Source organism: Populus euphratica, unplaced genomic scaffold (assembly GCF_000495115.2).
Source record: "Populus euphratica unplaced genomic scaffold, PopEup_1.0 scaffold42.1, whole genome shotgun sequence".
In the NCBI taxonomy this organism is placed as follows: Eukaryota; Viridiplantae; Streptophyta; class Magnoliopsida; order Malpighiales; family Salicaceae; genus Populus; species Populus euphratica.
This window is the reverse complement of record NW_011499903.1, coordinates 335826-353637: the sequence shown is the minus strand read 5'-3', so window position 1 is coordinate 353637 and position 17812 is coordinate 335826. Positions and strand designations below refer to the sequence as shown.

The 17812-nt window shown below is 35.9% G+C and overlaps 3 protein-coding genes and 1 pseudogene across 12 annotated transcripts; 2 read left to right on the top strand and 2 right to left on the bottom strand.

The window, feature by feature from the left end:
• Positions 1–326: 326 nt before the first annotated feature.
• LOC105133089 (mitochondrial uncoupling protein 2) lies at positions 327–3939 on the top strand. Of its 2 annotated transcripts, XM_011036908.1 has the most exons (9): positions 327–527; positions 749–967; positions 1055–1133; positions 1257–1390; positions 1464–1562; positions 1676–1780; positions 2602–2676; positions 3013–3099; positions 3408–3939. In XM_011036908.1, exons 1-9 carry the CDS (start codon positions 447–449, stop codon positions 3444–3446), a joined length of 918 nt encoding a protein of 305 aa, XP_011035210.1. In that variant the 5' UTR covers positions 327–446; the 3' UTR covers positions 3447–3939. The 2 variants fall into 2 exon arrangements, with proteins under 2 accessions (XP_011035210.1, XP_011035211.1); XM_011036909.1 differs by lacking the exon at positions 327–527 and having other exon boundaries at positions 876–967; positions 1078–1133.
• A 301-nt stretch (positions 3940–4240) lies between these two features.
• Positions 4241–5097, bottom strand: LOC105133088 (uncharacterized; annotated as a pseudogene).
• A 2689-nt stretch (positions 5098–7786) lies between these two features.
• Positions 7787–10392, top strand: LOC105133087 (serine/arginine-rich splicing factor SR45a-like). 7 transcript variants are annotated; one of them, XR_843712.1, is made up of 7 exons: positions 7792–7910; positions 8289–8386; positions 8499–8607; positions 8735–8884; positions 9029–9123; positions 9337–9412; positions 9511–9639. XR_843712.1 is itself a non-coding variant. In XM_011036905.1 (7 exons), the coding sequence occupies exons 2-7, from the start codon at positions 8289–8291 to the stop codon at positions 10152–10154; spliced, it is 1047 nt and encodes a 348-aa protein (XP_011035207.1). In that variant the 5' UTR covers positions 7795–7910; the 3' UTR covers positions 10155–10392. The 7 variants fall into 7 exon arrangements, 4 of the variants coding, with proteins under 4 accessions (XP_011035209.1, XP_011035206.1, XP_011035207.1 ...); XM_011036905.1 differs by lacking the exon at positions 9029–9123 and adding an exon at positions 9673–10392 and having other exon boundaries at positions 7795–7910; positions 9337–9414; positions 9510–9639; XM_011036907.1 differs by lacking the exon at positions 9029–9123 and having other exon boundaries at positions 7787–7910; positions 9337–9420; positions 9503–9639.
• Positions 10393–12470: 2078 nt separating this feature from the next.
• LOC105133082 (probable anion transporter 4, chloroplastic) lies at positions 12471–16159 on the bottom strand. Of its 3 annotated transcripts, XR_843709.1 has the most exons (10): positions 15621–16157; positions 15095–15321; positions 14591–14957; positions 14355–14399; positions 14103–14249; positions 13817–13954; positions 13694–13727; positions 13392–13571; positions 12870–12986; positions 12471–12791 (listed from the first exon to the last, which is right to left on the bottom strand). XR_843709.1 is itself a non-coding variant. In XM_011036899.1 (9 exons), the coding sequence occupies exons 1-9, from the start codon at positions 16059–16061 to the stop codon at positions 12979–12981; spliced, it is 1587 nt and encodes a 528-aa protein (XP_011035201.1). In that variant the 5' UTR covers positions 16062–16157; the 3' UTR covers positions 12471–12978. The 3 variants fall into 3 exon arrangements, 2 of the variants coding, with proteins under 2 accessions (XP_011035201.1, XP_011035202.1); XM_011036899.1 differs by having other exon boundaries at positions 12471–12986; XM_011036900.1 differs by lacking the exons at positions 12471–12791; positions 12870–12986; positions 13392–13571; positions 13694–13727 and having other exon boundaries at positions 13825–13980; positions 15621–16159.
• Between the last annotated feature and the right edge of the window lie 1653 nt (positions 16160–17812).

The window sequence follows — 17812 nt, the reverse complement described above, 5'->3', positions numbered from 1 at the left end:
AATTGTTTCCTCGTAATAATAATAATATTAAAAGACGCAAGCCTACCGGCACGATGGAAAAATACATGAGCAGCTACGGCAATTTATTGACATGCTAATAAAATAAAAATAAAAATAAAAATAAAAATAAAAATAAAAATAAAAATAAAAATAAAAATAAAAATAAAAATAAAAATAAAAATAAAAATAAAAATAAAAATAAAAATAAAAATAAAAATAAAATAAATAGGGGATCTGAATACCAAAACGTACCCACCCGCACCAGCACAGACAGAAGCCATGAAATCGATGATTATTATTATTAATAATAATAACACTTCACGTGACAACCACTCGTTACTCAACAAAGAAAAAAAGAAACCCAATTTTTTCCTTTCCTTTTTCTCCCTTGCTCAACCCCCACAACTATAATCAGCATTCTTTCCATTTGCCATCATTAATCCTCCATGGCTGATCTCAAGCCCAGTTCTGATATTTCCTTCGTTGAAATCTTCCTGTGCAGTGCTTTCGCTGCTTGTTTTGCTGAGGTATTCCCTTCTTCCCACTGTATATTTCCTTTAATTTTGTTTTTGTTTTAAGACTCTGCTGCCTCTTGTTTTGTTTGCGCTGACTTGAGAAATGTATGTCAAGTTTGAGCTGATTGGAAATTATAAATGTGACCCAATTTCAAGGTAATCTGTTTCGGATTTTAATTGGTAGAGTTGTATCTATTTATCTATCCACGGCATTGTTGATTTGGGTTTTGCAGTTCTGCACCATCCCTTTGGACACTGCTAAAGTTAGGCTCCAGCTACAAAGGAAAACATTTGCCTCGGAAGGAGTAAGTTTGCCTAAATATAGGGGTTTGTTGGGTACTGTGGCTACTATTTCCAGAGAAGAGGGTTTAGCAGCACTATGGAAAGGCATTACTGCAGGATTACATCGCCAGTTTATTTACGGTGGCTTAAGGATAGGATTATATGAACCGGTATGTCTTGGATGCTCTCCTTCCATACATGGGATTTAACTGTTAGCAGAGTATTAATGTTGGAGATGTTGAATGCTGGTTGAACAGGTTAAATCTTTTTTGGTTGGCAGTGATTTTGTTGGGGACATTCCTTTGTACCAGAAAATACTTGCAGCTTTGTTAACTGGTTGGTGCATTTGGTTACTGTCTTAATGCTCTAAATTATGTTGTATATGTCTTTAGTGTTATCCATGGTTTTTTTTTTCCTCTCCTGTCAAAATCTCATTGGAAAAACTTTCAAATTGAATAGGTGCTGTGGCAATTGTAATTGCTAATCCAACTGATCTTGTTAAAGTTCGGCTTCAAGCTGAAGGGAAACTGCCAGCTGGGGTGCCTGGGCGATATGCTGGAGCTTTGGATGCTTATTTTACCATAGTGAGACAGGCATGTTGCTCACTGTTCTTTTGTTTTTATACTGTTATGGTCTTAATTTTCTCTTTGTTTTCTATATATTTAGGAAGGACTGGGGGCCTTGTGGACTGGACTTGGGCCAAATATAGCAAGGAATGCTATTATAAACGCTGCTGAACTCGCCAGTTATGATCAAGTGAAACAGGTAGAATCATGGTCTTTAGACTCTTAAGGTGCACTTATTTTATATTTTCACTTTTATTTTTTTGATAAATAGAATTTCTCAGTAATGTTCTAAATCTCTATATACAAATGCAGACAATATTGCAAATTCCAGGGTTCACAGACAGCGCCTTTACTCATGTTCTAGCTGGTCTCGGTGCAGGTTTTTTTGCAGTGTGTATTGGTTCACCCATTGATGTAGTAAGTGTCCTCTATCCACTCCACTCCCTTGCAATTCTGCCAAGCAAGTGAACATTGGGCATCTATCAATTTGGCATTGTCTTCTCTGCACATAGCCATAACTTCCAGTTTTATCTAGAAGATCCTTTTTTCGTTAGATGCACACAGTATAACAAGTGCGTTGGATATGCATTGTTGGCAAAGTCATGGAGAACATGAAAATAAAAGGCACCGAAGAAGAACAAGTTCCTATAATTATCTCTACTTCCATCACTAGTACCATCAGGCATGCACTGCTTTTCTAGAATCTCAATGAACCTTTATAATTCAGATTACAAATTATTTCTAAAGCTAATTCCAGAACTGCATGAAGTTGCTGCACAAGTTGTTGAAAGAACAGAACATGGTAGAAACACTGAAATTTGTGTAGAAATTTAATTAAGTGATGAGACAAGCAATATCTGACATCTTAATTCAGTTTGTTTTAAAGATTACCTACCCGATAATCAAAGTAATTTCTGGTGCTTTCTTCAAATTTCCATCTGTCTGATAACCATAACAAAAGAATTGAAATCACTGAGCATAACAGCTTTCTAAATGATAATGACACCGGTGATGATATTATAAATCATGTTGATAGATCCATGCATAATAAATTCTCAATATTTACCATAAACGTTCAAGCATAATCCATGAATTACACTGTGGGCATTGACAAGGTTACTGCTAGAAAGTAATTGTATCGTGTTTACATTTTCTGCAATTCTGTATGCTTTTTTTGATGAATGATGCTGGAGCTAGCCAATGAACACTGTATTGTATGATCCACTTGATGTTTTCAGGTAAAATCTAGAATGATGGGAGATTCGTCCTACAAAAATACAGTTGACTGTTTTATCAGGACACTGAAGAATGAGGTCTGTCAATTTCCCTTCGTGTTTCCATTGAGGTTTCATCCCAGATGATGTGACATGCCATGATTTGCCCTCAACTATTTTATAGCAGTGGAAATTGAAGCTTGATATGGCAACATTCTAACTTTCTGCGTGTTCATACTACTTCAAAAGGGAAAAACAAGTGCTTTTCAACTTTGCATACATCTGACTCTGAAAGCTTGTTCAAAATCCTGTCAATGATTGTAATTGTTTTGCTGCATCTAAGCTTGAACGTGAATACAGTGCTAATTAAGAATCTTGTGGAAACTCTAACCTTGACTCAGTTTGTATTAACTTGTGGGAGCAAATTCACTGCAGGGAATTTTTGCGTTTTACAAAGGTTTTCTCCCAAATTTTGGGCGGCTGGGATCTTGGAATGTTGTAATGTTTTTGACCCTTGAGCAAGTAAGATTTGTGAATCATGTCTTGTTTTTGTATTTTCTAATTTATAATGTAAATTCCAGGCAGTGGCTTCATTCCCACTTCTGTTAATTGGTATGAAAATTAAAGTTGCTTTGCAGATTCCAGTAACTCAATGATCTAACAATTTGACAATTCAAGTGACTGCACCAATTGATGTTCTTGGCTTAAATTCGCTTTGTAGGCATGGGCTTTGTTTCCCACTTGTTTGCTTTGACTTAACCTCCTTCTAGCTAGTCTGAAGTAAGCCGTCTTAGCTGAAATGCTCATCGTTATTTAATGTGTTATTACAGGTCAAGAAAATAGTCACAGGGCAAGCATACTATGACTAATGACGAGATTTGAAAGTGGAAAGAAACTAATCCTGCTTTGATAATGCTGCTTCGACAATTGGACATTCTTTTTCTGGATTAATAAGGTTCTTTCTGCTGGTATTCTTTGCTACTTGGTTGCATAGAGATAGAGTTGTCTGCATAATTATTTTGTAGACATTCACAAACTTCATTCCGAGGGAGTAGAATTGCCTTCTCCCTTTTCAATCTAAGCGTGAAGCTGTGTCATCACATGATAATGAAGTACCCATACAATCTGAAAGCCACACGATATCCTCAATTCTGTTTCGAATGTAAAGTGTGCCCATTCATGATTTATCCAACAATTATCTTAGTAAAACTGAGCACTTGGTTAGGTTTGTTAATGATGGAAGATTCCATTTTTTCCGTTTTATTTCATGATTCTCTCAACAGGAGTTTCTTGATGTACCGGTTGTATGTGTTGTTGTAACGTGCATAATTTCAATAGCAAGTGTTTACTGTTTGGCACCAATGAGCTGTTGCACGTGTAGATACTTTTCCACCCCTTCATATATTGCTGCCCATCTCTTATCTGAATAGGAGAATAATACAGTGTCAATTTTCATTTCAAAGATTATCAGATTAATTTCACCCTCTGCTTAATAAGTAGAGAATCTTGCCCATCTTTACCACCGGCATGACTTGAATTGCTTTTACTTTATCGGTACTTTAATACCTTGACTTCTTGCTCCAAAGTTGAAGGCACACTTTGTAAATTGACTAAATGCGCACTCTTTGTAAATTGACCAAATGCTTTGTGTAAATTTCTGACGAGTCCCATATGATATTACTCCCGAGCACATTATTTTGGAAAATATTAAAATAGAGAAAACTAAGATCAGTTGGATTAATATTTATAGTCCGAAGCTGGGACCTCCACAAGATTCCAAAATGAACATTTTCACAATACATACAACATCACTGAACTGTTACTCCTAATGACATTAAAAACTAGTAATCTCTTAGAATCTCTCGCAATTCTTCTTTGAATGCTGAGGAGCTGCAAGCTACCTGGGCATTAAGTAGCGTCGTAGACTTGCATATATCAGGCTACTGAAACCCGGGCTCTGGGCACTAGGTAAACACTAGCCTTGATAGCCGATCCGTTTCCAAGCTTGAATCCGGGACTGACAGGGAATCCCACGATCGGAATCCGCCCACCAGAAAATCTCACAACACTTTCCATATATTGGGGATGAAACTCAGCGCCCCTACTAACCTTAAATTGACTCGGTGGAGGGTCGCGTGACAAGGCCAGCAAGTGAAGCAACCAAATGGCCTGGGCCAGCCCAAGAACTTCCCATAAAATTGACTCCTTGGGTGGCTTCCAGCAATGACTTGCTGGTGCTGCAGCAAGTTTCCAAATAAGGACTCCTCCATTTTCGGATGAACAATTGCCAGGTATTTTTTAGAGCAGAATTTGCCAAAATGACAAGTTGGCAAGATTCCAAGAAGTTCAATGGTGTCCATGGCCTTCATTTCACGGTACTGAGTAAAACAATCACAACAGAACTGTAAAGTAATCACGACAGAACTAGTTCAAGTTGAGAAATGAAGAGACGCTTCCATCCATGTAGAAGGTTTCATGGTCAAAACCTTGGAAGAGCTTGTGAGAAATGTAAGACTCCATATGAGAAATGTAAGATGAGTATCAGCTAGATTGAATAATATTATTGATCTCTTCATGTACTTATATAAGCAGCCAGACTTTCCTATTTATTAGATCAATTACTACATTATAGGTTATCTCCTGATAAGTTAGGCATTACAATATAAAAGTAAATATGTACATATTATCTATTTCTAATATAGAGATTGTGAAATCCCTAACAACCCCCTCAAGTTAGAGAGTTAATATCTTGCATTTCTAACTTGTGAGTCACAAGAAAAAACATTTCTTTCCCTAGAGACTTGGCTTGGTTAGGATCTCGGCTAATTAATGTTCAGAATTTACATAGCTTGTAGTCATGAAACCATCTTGGACCTTGTCTTTAATGTAATGGCAATCCATCTTAATATGTTTAGTTCATTCATGCAAAAAATGAAAAAAATAGGTTAGCTGCAATGTGTAAGGTAGTCTTATTATCACAATATAATAGAGTCAGTTCATGATATGAAAGTCCTGAATCTCTCAATAGATATTGAAGCCATGTCAATTCTCCTATCATTGCACGATACTTAGCCTTTGTCAAAGACAATAAAATTGTTTTCTGTCATTTTGATTCTAAGATATCAATGATGGTCTAAAAAAGACACAATAACCCATGGTAAATCTCTTAATGAGGGGTAACCTATCTAATCTGAATCACCGTAGGCTCTCAATTTGAAATCAGTGTTTAGATAGAAAAACAAGTCTTTACCAGGTAAACCTTTTAGATATCGGACAACCCAAAGAGTTGTTTCCATATAAAGTTTTCGAGGTAGATGTATAAATCTACTCAAGACATGTACATCATATGTTATATTTAGCCTTGAGACAATTAGATAGATTAATCTTCCAACTAATCTTCTAAAACGACGGGATCTTTGAGTAAGTCACTCTTTTTTGATAATTTTAAACCTTGTTCCATATAAGTATCAATAGGGATTGCACCCAACAGTCTCGCTTCCTCAATGATGTCTAATACATATTTACGTTGGGAAATAAAGATTGTATTTTTAGAGGCTGAAACCTCAATCCCAAGAAAGTATTTCACAATATCAAGATCTTTAAGGTGGAAAAGATTATGCAAAAAATCTTTAGTTGCAGTGATGCTAATGAGATCATTTCTAGTAACTAGAATGTCATTAATGTATATTAAAAGGGTTGTGAAGGACTTGTCTTGCTATTTAGTGAACAAGGAATGGTCAGCTTGAGATTGCATATAGTTAGCGAAGCGAATGGCTTCTAAGAACTTGACAAACAACTGACGAGATGCTTATTTCAACTTGTATAAGGACTCATAGAGGCGACACACTAGTTCTTCCTCCCCCTCTCGTAGAAGCCTCGATGGCGAAGACATATAAATTTTTTCAGATAAATCACTATGAAGAAAAGCATTGTTGATGTCCAATTGATAAAGGGACCAGTCCCAAGCTGCAGCCAAGGAAAGCAAGCAGTGAACATAGATAATTGGACAGCTGGAGAAAAAGTGTCTTGATAGTCAACATCTTTAAGTTAAGTAAGCCCTTGGTGACCGCCCCAAGCTGCAGCCAAGGAAAGCAAGCAATGAACATAGATAATTGGACAGTTGGAGAAAAAGTGTCTTGATAGTCAACGTCTTTAAGTTAAGTAAGCCCTTGGTGACCAATTAGATTTTGTACCTTTCAATAGAATCATTAGAGTGGTGTTTAATCTTGTACACCCAACAGCAACAAATTAATGTTTTTCTTGCTGGAAGTTGAGTGAGAGACCATTATGTTGAAGGACTTTGAATTTTAAAGTATATTGACGTGCCTTTTTAGACAAGCAGTGGCTTCTAAATAAGAATTAAGTTTCATAACCTTATTGAGTTGAGCAACAAAGGAATGATGAGAAAAAATGGTGCATTTAACAAAAGATAGAACTGGTAGGATTGAGTAAAATTCTGGTCGACTTAAAAAGTGATTTTACAGTTTTATAATTTTCATTAAAAAAACTTGACATTAGTTATTTAATGCATTTATATTTTTCAAAAGATTTCTTATTTATTATTAAATTGATTTGAAATAAATAATTTTTTTATAATTTCAAATATATGATAAAAAAACTAAAATACTATTAGAAAAAAAATAAACCACTGTTAAAGGGTGATTTTGCATTTTTCAAATGTTCTTTTTCCTTGTTATTATCAATTCAATTGATAAGAAATTTAGTATTTTAATTGGTAAAAAAAATAAAACATCATGAAATAATCAAAATACCATTAAAAACTAAAATTTTAAAACTTGTGTAAAATTGCTTCTTTTGTTATCATTTTAAAAAATTTTCAATTTATTATTATCAGATTAGCTCGAAACCTTTTAATTTAAGGATTTATAATTTATTTGTTTTAATATAAGTAATTTGTAGTTCTTAAGATAAGTTCAAAAAAAATGACCATAGAATTAATCTATAATTCCTTCATTATTTTAACCATACACCCATCACTGACCACTCGATATCCAACACGTATCATCCGATTTCAATTATTGTTATGGTCTCAGTTTCACGCTACTAATATCCATCGATAGCGTGCCACGTCAATATTCAAGAATTTAGGCTGAGCCACGGACGCTAAAGAGAGATTAAACGGGATTGAACTGCGCTGACATGTCCACCAATCCAGAAACTTCTGTTTGTTTTGCTCTTATATATATAACGTAGAGCTTCTCGCTTTTTTCACGCTTCTTCGAGAGAGAGAGAGAGAAATCCGGTTTAGGTTCTGCATTTCTTTTCAAAGAAACAGGGTTATAACAATTATCAATTACTTAATTACTTTCAGTGTAAGTTGTTGATTTTTCTTCTCTCGTTTCTATCTGCTCCGTTTCGTTTTTGTTTTATAATCTTGTGAATTTTTTTTCAATTTTTCTGAGTTCGGATTAAGGATCTTGGATTGTGATTAGGTTTAGTTGTTTGGATTTTCGTGAATCGTGCTTTGATTGTGATAATTGAGTTTTGATTGTAATACTTGTGGATAAATTTCGATTGCACTCTAATAAATTATAAGAGCATCATAAAAAAATTAATTTATGTATTATTAGTTAATTGGACTATTGGATTTCTTTGAGTTCTGTTTAAAATATTTGATTTTTTCAGTAATTAGTTATTGGTATTGTATTTTCTACAATTGCTTATTTATTTTTGCGTCTATGTTGGTACAGATGTCGTACTCCAGAAGGTCGAGGTATTCGCTTTCGCCTTCCCCATATAGGCGAGACAGCAGGTCCATATCAAGGTCAAGGTCCGGAAGCAGGTCAAGGTAATGTCTTGCTTCGTATATGCATATTATGCTGCATGCTTTATGGCAATCTCTCTGTATACTGCTTTCTTTGGTCTTTTTTTCTGTCTAATTATTTTGATTTCGATTGTAGGAGCTCATCAAGGGACGTGGAGAATCCTGGTAACAATTTGTATGTGACAGGGTTGTCACCCCGTATAACCAAGAAGGAACTTGAGAAGCATTTTGCTGCGGAAGGAACGGTAGGGGTACCATGCTATTGTCTTTCCTACTAATTACGGAATGTTATAGTTTCTCTCCTTAATAGAAGCCTTCTAGTTTCTTTTACTGGTTTCTGAATTAATTGATCATGGCCTGTGTTTTTTCTAGGTGATTGATGTTCATCTTGTCGTAGATCCGTTGACAAGAGAGTCTCGAGGATTTGGGTTTGTTACTATGTCTGCTGTTGAGGAGGCTGATCGTTGTATCAAGTATTTGGATCGCTCTGTTCTTGGGGGTCGTGTCATTACAGTGGAGAAGGTAGAGTCTTCATTTGTTGTATTCTTGATAAGCGATCGTGGCCTTTTGCATTCTGGTTACTTTGCCTTTTCAATTTGTACACAGATTATGGTTGCTTTTTAGCTCTTATGAAATTGAAAGTGTTTTGCTTCTTTCCACTTGAAGCTTCTGTTGCAGCAGGTCAGCTGTGTGTAGCAGCTCTTCATCAAACTCCAATAAACAAACAATTCAAACACATCAACAAGTCTCAGACTGTTAGGGTTGTATGCCCTGAATTTCTCTCTTTTTAGCTGTTAAACCACGTGCAATTTTAATTTCTTACTTGTATTAGACTGGCAAATTTTTTCTATCCTCAACATCTCTTTTTGATACTATTGTACAAATAAAAATAAAGGTTTCTATACCTTAAAGTGTCAATTTTTTTGGCAAAAGATTTTGATATTCAATGAACTCATTTCTTCAATTTGTTGCAGGCTAAGCGGAGGAGAGGACGAACTCCTACTCCTGGGAGGTATTTGGGGCTGAGAACAATACGAGGTGGTGGTGGTGGTATGAGGACTTGCATATTGTAAATTAGTTTGGTGATAGCTTGTTCATCAGTCCATGTATGTTTTTTCTTCCTCATACTTGTTTTTTGTTTGCTGTAGTGCGTCGCTGGACGCCTAGTCCTTCACCTCGACGATCTCCTAGTTACTCTCCTTATCGGAGGAGCTGGAGTCGGTCTCCTCGTTATTCATCTGAACGTAGCAGGAGCAGGTCCTGCTCCCCTCACAACCACCGACGGAGGTCATATTCTCCTTACTATTATAGCCGTCGACGGTCCTACTCCCGATCTCGATCCCCATACTGTAGGTCCCCTGTCAGCAGGCATGACAGGTCCAACTCACCTTATTACTTGAGGCATCGCTCACCAGATGACAGATACTATAGGAGACACCGATATCGCTCTGTATCTCGCAGCCCTGCTATATGTAGGGCTCGGAGAAGCTCAAGGAGGAGCTATTCAAGAAGCGTTTCCCCCAGACCAAGTAGGAGTGCAAGGAGGAGCTATTCACGCAGTGTTTCCCCAAGACCAAGGAGGAGCTCAAGGAGGAGCTATTCACGCAGCATGTCGCCTGCACCAAGGAGGAGCTCAAGGAGAAGTTATTCTAGAAGTGTTTCACCAAGACCAAGGAAGTACTCAAGGAGTGGACATTCTCGAGACAGCTACTCTAGGAGCCGCAGTGCAAGTCCTACTTCCAGATCTGTTTCAAGATCTGTCACCCCAAGCTCGGGTTCTCCATCTCATTGAAAGTAAATTGAGGTCTGTGTAAATTGTTAGGAAAAAAGATGAAGCTGTTGTAGATAAAGAAAGAAGAAAGTGAGACTCCAGTAGGTATGTGGAATTTGTGGTTTGAGAGCTATGTTTGCAGGTGTTGTGATAATTTCATGTGTATGGGGGGGAGCCTGTCTTCTTTCCAGGGACAGCTTAAAACATTCAGCGTGTTAGTAACAAGAGAGAGACTCGTCTTTTACTTTCTTTCAAAGCATTGTTGACATGTTCCAGTGTTTTTCATTGAATGTGTGTAATTGTTGTTTCTGACGCGTTTAAATATTCAATGCTCGACGTCTGCTTTCGCACGTGTTTGGTAACTCTTGCCTGCTTCTCGGAGATTTTTATTTCAACAAGTAGAACTTGAGCAGCGTTTCCCTTTTGTTGTTATGTTCGGTGCTGAGCAGTTAGTTGTAAGGCTGCTAGCTAACATGATTGCTGCGCATGGCTCTCCTGGCAAGGTTCCGTAACTCTGATTATTGTAGCAAACCATTTCTGAACACTTATTGTCGCAACACTCTGAAATTCATTTTGTGGATTATCAACTACTTTAACAGACACTAGACCAGCTGTTAACGGACAGAACTCTTGGATAACCACCCGTTACTTTCCCCTTGCATGAGAAATATTGTTGTCTTACGGATAACTGATATTACCATTTCTTGTGGTGTACTTGATTATTAGTTTTATTCCCCCCCCTCACATCGCTCTTGAATACTTGTAGTAATGCTCCTTGATTACTGTGAGATCCAATCTACTTCACTAATGTTGGGAGTGCTCAAAATTCATTTAGAGTTGCCTCTAATGTCTTGCCATTTGAGTTGCAAGAAACAATTGGAACTGATTCGATAATGCTTCAATCTGTAGGCTGATCTGATCATTTCTCTAGCATTGTTCCACCCGCTTGCTGTGTTGACCAACCATTGATACTTGAACTTCATGGTGAAGGCCTTGCAGCCTTTCCTCAACTTTCTGCAATGTTCTTCAACAGCTCTTACCTTAATGTTTTTTAGCATCTTGAGTCAGGATTGAATTCAAGCCTAGAATCGACTTTGTTACCGATCGTTAATAAGCTAATGGCCTAACAGGGAAAGAAAGAAAGAAATAGAGAAGAGAACAGAGCAGCAAGAGAATGCATTGTTGTGTTATTACTTGCCTTTCACGAAATCATCTTCACATCATTCATAGAAGTTAAGCTTTACCAGCTAACTCTCCTGCCTTCTACCTAATTGTTAACTAACTACTAACAACTTTTAATCAGCATGAATCACGTGGAATTTGCTCTCCAACCCTTTAGCAGCTGCTGCAACCACTGCTTGAGAATGTCATTCTTCCTTCTTTATTAACACGTGCATTCCTTGCTTATATATAGCATGTATAAAATGTAGCAGAATGTAACACAATACGTCAAGGCATGAGAATATTACACTTGAGATTTTAACAAGTGATCAAAAAAGAAAAAGAAAATAGAAGACAAAAGGCCCACATGGGAATCAAACTGTATAATTTACCCGATAGTTTTAATTTAATTTCTTCAATGTCATTGTTATTTTAATTAATTCATGTAATATCTCTTTAATATTAATCCAATTTATAAAATTTATAAAACCTTAAACTTTTTTTATTTATTTATATAAATTGGAGGAAAGATACTTTACCTAATAATTCCAATTCAGTTTATTTAATATTTGTTTAATAAATGATTTTATAAAACCACATTGTTTTTTTTCCAATTTGAGGGAAAAGGATAGCATTTTCAGATACGCATTTAATGCAAATTCCTCAATATATTTATAACTTTTAATTTTGAAAGAGCCCATACCTTTTTCTATAATTTTAATTTAATTTCTTTAATATACAAATTTGGGATTCTTGTTTTTTAATATCTTGATTATTTTTAAAATTTCCACATGTAATTTCTTACGTCCAATGCACGCATATTTGGCACGTGACACCTAATCAACAGGATTCGACGAGAGGGCAAAACCTCAACGAAACCTGCAATCCAACAGCAAAATCCAAGTAAATAAATAAGTTGTTAATCAAATGAACAGGGGGGAATATGTGCCATCAACCCCGTCTTCTAGCGATGCTCAGTTCTTCCCCTTCCATGAAAATTCGATGATGGAAAGCTTCTTAATTTCAAAGTGGATTAGCCATTAAGGACGCCTGGCATTTACTAGCACAGCATGAGAGAGGTTTGACGTCATTTTTTTTTTCCTTAGGAATACCAGCAATCTGATGGTTACTTTCCAGAGATTTGAGACATCATTCCACTTGTTATTAACACTCTTAGCAGTTCGAATTGTCAACACTCTTATAACCTCGCTTGGTTATGGTTGTTGCATTTGAGCACACCAGAAATGAAACAACGAAAACATAATGTAATAAAGTAGTACCAGAACGTAAAAGCTTTCAGAGTGAAGAGGAAGAGAATTTCTTCAGAGAATAAGCCAACCAGATGGGAAGAACTGTTATGCGGATGAAGTGACCTAGGAGCATACCTCAGAAGACCTCACATTTTGCTGGTTGAAAACAACATCGCACCAGAAACAGAAGCCTGGAAGACGCAGAGGGATTTACACAAGCAGCCACTGTACATTCTTTGATTTTATACTGGTAAGAGAAGACAAGAAGAATCAGACTTAACAGCCTATCTCTTAGGATGGGAGATGACAATTCCCACTGCACAACCTTCGCTAGCATTATTGGACATCTCCAGTTCCTCAGTTGCAATTGCTAGACTCTTCACATCACGGTCCATCATAAACTAATAGTGAATGGAGAATGGTTTCAAACTCATTCAGGGACCTGGAGGGCGAAAAACATACTCCCATCAGGAAACTAGAAGAGGTAACTAAACAGCATAAATATGACAAAAGAATAAAATCATGTAAACAGCCCTATAGTTCAGACTTAAAACTTGGAGAAACTTGAAAAAAATAAAAAGCAAACCATTTATTTGCATGTTGTCATGCATACACATGGAATGTAAAAATTGCCTTTTTTAGTAATGTTGCGCTTGACTATTGTCTTGTTGAGAATGCTGTATGATGTTACTGCAACCAGTGAGTGTTTGCAAGAGAGTACCAAAACACTCTAGTACAATAGTCGAGAAGCAAGTATAGGTAAAGACTACAAGCTCAGTGAAAATCATGAGAGCAATAAATTAACCCAGCTAGATGAAGAAGAAGGGAGAAAATGAATGACACCGACCATTTTCATCGAAATTTACTCTCTCTCCAGTGGAGAAGATGTTGTAGAAAAGAGCACTGAGAAAATATAAGAGTGATGTGAGCAACAGAAATCCACGGAAAGAACCCACTAGTTCAACAAAGAAACCAGCTCCAACTGTTCCCACAATGGCTGCTAATGTTCCAGCAGTATTTGATATTCCTACAAGCAAACGGAAAGCAGTTGCAACATATCATACTAGATTAAAATTTTAAAGTTATCTAGTATTATCTTGAACAAATAAATCAGAAAAAACTCATTATATATAACAGATTTAGTGGTACCATGTAGAACACCAGAATAACGTGGAGCAATCTCCTGGAAATAGAAAGAATGAATAGAAAATTAGACAAAACCTCAGAGATTAATGACAAGCATTTTAACCATTGCAACTTTGATACACCAACCTGAAGATTCACGAGAAAACCTGAATGACTAAAAGACTTTAGTCCAACAGCTATAGTTAGCCAAGCAGATGCAAGAAATGGATTTCTAGCAGTTGTCAAACCAGCAAGAGCAATCCCAGGACCAAAAAAGCCAATTGACTGCAGGGAAGATGATTTGATGCTTGCTATAAAATTTGTAGGAGGAAAATCAAGATTACATGCATGCATGCAGACAATCAAAACAAAAGGAGATAGAAATGAGATGTAGTTGCAGTCATATTAAAACAGAAAAGAAAAAGGGAGAGACCTGCATGATTTTTCGAGTCAAAGTGACACTTATACCACTGCGTATCAACATGTCTGACCACATACCGCCAAAGTATCCCATAAATCCCATCACACTCCATGGAACGGCACTAAACCATGCTGCTTGTTTGAGGTCAACATGATATATCTGTTCACGTCATCCACTTTTAGCCCTTGTTTAGCAATCTTCCAGTAAACATGTGCATGCAATGCATTTAGAGAACCACGATGATAGAAATGAAGTTGGCCTTACTGTGTTAAAATAAATGGGCATCCAGGAGAGAATAACAAAAAATCCCTGCAGAATTATTTTAAACCATTTCAAAATATTAGCACCAGAAGGTGATAGTGCATCCTCAGTACAGTTGAGTCTAGATATTAGATGCAAAACACTTCCACATATCCCAGTCATTCTAAGCAACATATTTAGCATAGGAGGAGAAAATTGATGACAAATTCTAGATTAAAAAAAAATGATGCGTGAAGTACCCAGCTATGCATGGCATTGGCAATAATTAGGGACCAGGTTGGCATCTTCGAGAGCAAGCGCCTGAAAGGAGGGATTATTCTGTTTGTCGTGGGCTTATTCTCCATGGGAAATGATTTCCAGCCCTTGTTTGATATGTACTCCAATTCATATTTTGATATCTGGGAACTGCGGTCAGGAGTACTTGATATTGCAGATAACCAAACCAAAACCCACAGGAATCCAGATAGTCCAAAAATCACAAACGGCCCAAATATACCACCTTTTGACATTAGGATTGGAGATAGCATGAGTCCTATTGCATTTCCAAATTGAAATCCAGCCATTGCAATCCCAACAGCCCTGGCTCGTTCTGTCTGTGGGAACCATCTAAAAGAAAAGGTTTATACAGTTTCTTCAACATTTTAGCTTCACCACCTTTCTAACTACAAACTAGAATCACATACTACATCATAAAACCATACTGAACAGCATCAAACAAGAGAATTAAATAAGATCATCCATACCTTGCTATCATGTTGTTCATACAAGGAAGAGCCACACCTTCAGCAATGCCAAGCATCGCTCGTGTAGCAAGTAGAGCCCATAACGAAGTATCTGCAGCCCATGGAGTAAGAAATGTAGCTAATGACCACAAAGCAACTCCCCATCCCATCACCACCTTACCACCATAATAATCCACTAGCGTCCCTCCCGCTATAGGTGAAATTAGGTATCCCCACAGGAAAGATGACTGCCACAAACATCATCCATCACTGAACAAGTAGAGAAAAATATGTCTAGAAATAAAGATTTCCAGCTCTTTCTTTAGATAATTGCTTGGATAACTTGTCAACGTTAATCCAATTTGGCAGGGCTAATACTATAGTTATATTTAAAAAAAAAAAAAAATTAAGCATACTTGTATTTTTCGTTAAAGAAACAATTAACTAAAATCATTCAACTTTTCTAAGTAACTGGGATGGCAAATTCAAGTTTGAGAAGATACATAGACAAGTAAAACACAAAAAATAAATAAATAAAAAATATAACCTGAACAACACCAGAGAAGGATCGGCTCCAACCATGAGCAAGAGACAAAGGTACAATCGCCACCGACATGACCACACGATCAGCATTACATAGAGCCAGTGCCAGAGCAAGCATGGACACCACTTTAATCCTCTCTGATGTTATAAACTCTCTAAAACTCGGCGCCTTCGGCTCGCAATCTTCGTTTAACGAACCGAACTGTGCGTCGTTCGATGAAACCCTAACTCGCAAGGACGGGACTGTACGAAATTCGACTGAGCCATTGAATCGTGGTTGAGTTGGGATCGAACTCGGTGAAAATGAAACGGTTCTAGAGCAGTTTTGGATTGAGGAGTTAACGAAACGAGAGGATTGGAGCTTGAAACGCGCGGATTTGTGATTTTGAAGTGGAATTAGAGAGTGGGTGCGAAGTGGCCGTCTGAGAGGGAGCGAAGAGTTCATTTTGTTTTTTTGAGCGACTGCTGCTGTCACACGCGAGACGAGCCGGCCAGATAGTATATGTACCGTTGATAGTTGTGAAATGACTGGAACTGCCCTCCTTTTGCACTTCAAATCAAGCTTTTCGATATGTAACCCAGCCATCGTGCTTAATACGAGTGAAATTAATTAACTGCACTTTTATTTTTTTAAAAAAAACTGTTAATTAACTAGTTTTTCAAAAACATATTCACATTCACGTATAGTGCCAGTAAATTAAAATTCACTCGCACTATTTACTAGTTTTCTATGAAAAAAAACTGTTCACTTTAATGAACGGTGCAACTGTAAGGGATATTACAATGTTCACTGAACAGTGTAGAATGGTGCGACTGCAAGAAATAGCTCCTGGTTGCTTTCTCTTTTTATGCATTTCAAATGCAATATTTAATGGGACCCATAAATAATAATATTTTTTGTTTCCAAACATTGTTGCATTTGTGCTTTAAGTAAAATACAGACACAATTTCTTAGACAAGCACTGTTTATAATAATATCGTTGAAAACAAATTAAATAAAATAATATATCTTAATTATCAAATAATCTAATTTTAAAAGATATAGTTAAAAATATTAATCCATGTTAAATCATTAATCATATGACCGTGAATATAAAATTGAGATAACTTTATAGACTAGAAAGGAAAAAAAGCACAGAGAACAATTTCTAACAAATCAAACATTAAATGATGAAATTGAAAAAAATAAAATCTAAATAGAAAAGCTATAAAAAAGAGTGAAGTCAACCTGTATTAATATCTTAAATTCATGACCCTTATAATGAGTTTCAGATTAATATCATGAAAGACAAACCCTACAAATACAATAAAACCGATAAAAACTACAGTTTTCATTATTCTTTGAGCGTGCAATAAAATTAAATAAAAAATTATCAATAATAAAATTGATATTACAATACGAATAAATATAATTCAACTTAAATTAATTTTTTTAAAAAATTACTGTTGACATTCACATAAATAGTACGAGTGAAATTAATTAATTGCACTGTTATTTTTTTAAAAAAAGCTGTTAATTAACTAGTTTTTCAAAAACATATTCACGTATAGTGCTAGTAAATTAAAATTCACTCGCATTATTTGCTAATTTTCTAGAAAAAAAAAAAAACTGTTCTCTTTAGTGACCAGTGTAACTACCAGAGATATTACAGTGTTCACTAAACAGTGTAGAATGGTGCGACCGCAAGAAATAGCTCTTGGTTGCTTTCTTTTTTTATGCATTTCAAATGCAATATTTAATGGAACCCATGAATAATAATATATTTTTTTTCCAAACATTGTTGCATCTGTGCTTTAAGTAAAATACAGACACAATTTTTTAGACAATGATGAAATTGAAAAAAATAAAATCTAAATAGAAAGGCTAGAAAAAAGAGTGAAGTCAACCTGTATTAATATTTTAAATTCATGACCCTTATAATGAGCTTCAGATTAATATCATGAAAGACAAACCTTAAAAAAACAATAAAATAAAATTCTTAATTAATAAATATTAAGGGATGAATTAGGAGAAAAACAATAAAAAAAAAGATATAAAACAAATCATATAGTAATTAAAAAGAATGGAGGCAAAATACAATATAAAAATAAATCAAAATCAAACCCTATATGATAAAATTGAAAACACGATTCAATTAAAAAAAACTGTTCACTTTAGTGAACAGTGTAACTACCAGAGATATTACAGTGTTCACT

What these genes read in the sequence shown, in the direction of transcription:
- LOC105133089 (XM_011036908.1), top strand. Translation starts at nt 447, where the DNA reads ATGGCTGATCTCAAGCCCAGTTCTGATATTTCCTTCGTTGAAATCTTC. An exon ending in TCAGGACACTGAAGAATGAG is followed by an intron (nt 2,677 to 3,012) that starts GTCTGTCAATTT and finishes AATTCACTGCAG; the next exon opens with GGAATTTTTGCGTTTTACAA. An exon ending in TGTTTTTGACCCTTGAGCAA is followed by an intron (nt 3,100 to 3,407) that starts GTAAGATTTGTG and finishes GTGTTATTACAG; the next exon opens with GTCAAGAAAATAGTCACAGG.
- LOC105133087 (XM_011036903.1), top strand. Translation starts at nt 8,289, where the DNA reads ATGTCGTACTCCAGAAGGTCGAGGTATTCGCTTTCGCCTTCCCCATAT. An exon ending in AGGTCCGGAAGCAGGTCAAG is followed by an intron (nt 8,387 to 8,498) that starts GTAATGTCTTGC and finishes TTTCGATTGTAG; the next exon opens with GAGCTCATCAAGGGACGTGG. An exon ending in AATACGAGGTGGTGGTGGTG is followed by an intron (nt 9,413 to 9,510) that starts GTATGAGGACTT and finishes TGTTTGCTGTAG; the next exon opens with TGCGTCGCTGGACGCCTAGT.
- LOC105133082 (XM_011036899.1), bottom strand. Translation starts at nt 16,061, where the DNA reads ATGAACTCTTCGCTCCCTCTCAGACGGCCACTTCGCACCCACTCTCTA. An exon ending in TGCCCATTTATTTTAACACA is followed by an intron (nt 14,250 to 14,354) that starts GTAAGGCCAACT and finishes TGACGTGAACAG; the next exon opens with ATATATCATGTTGACCTCAA. An exon ending in TGACTCGAAAAATCATGCAG is followed by an intron (nt 13,955 to 14,102) that starts GTCTCTCCCTTT and finishes TCTTCCCTGCAG; the next exon opens with TCAATTGGCTTTTTTGGTCC.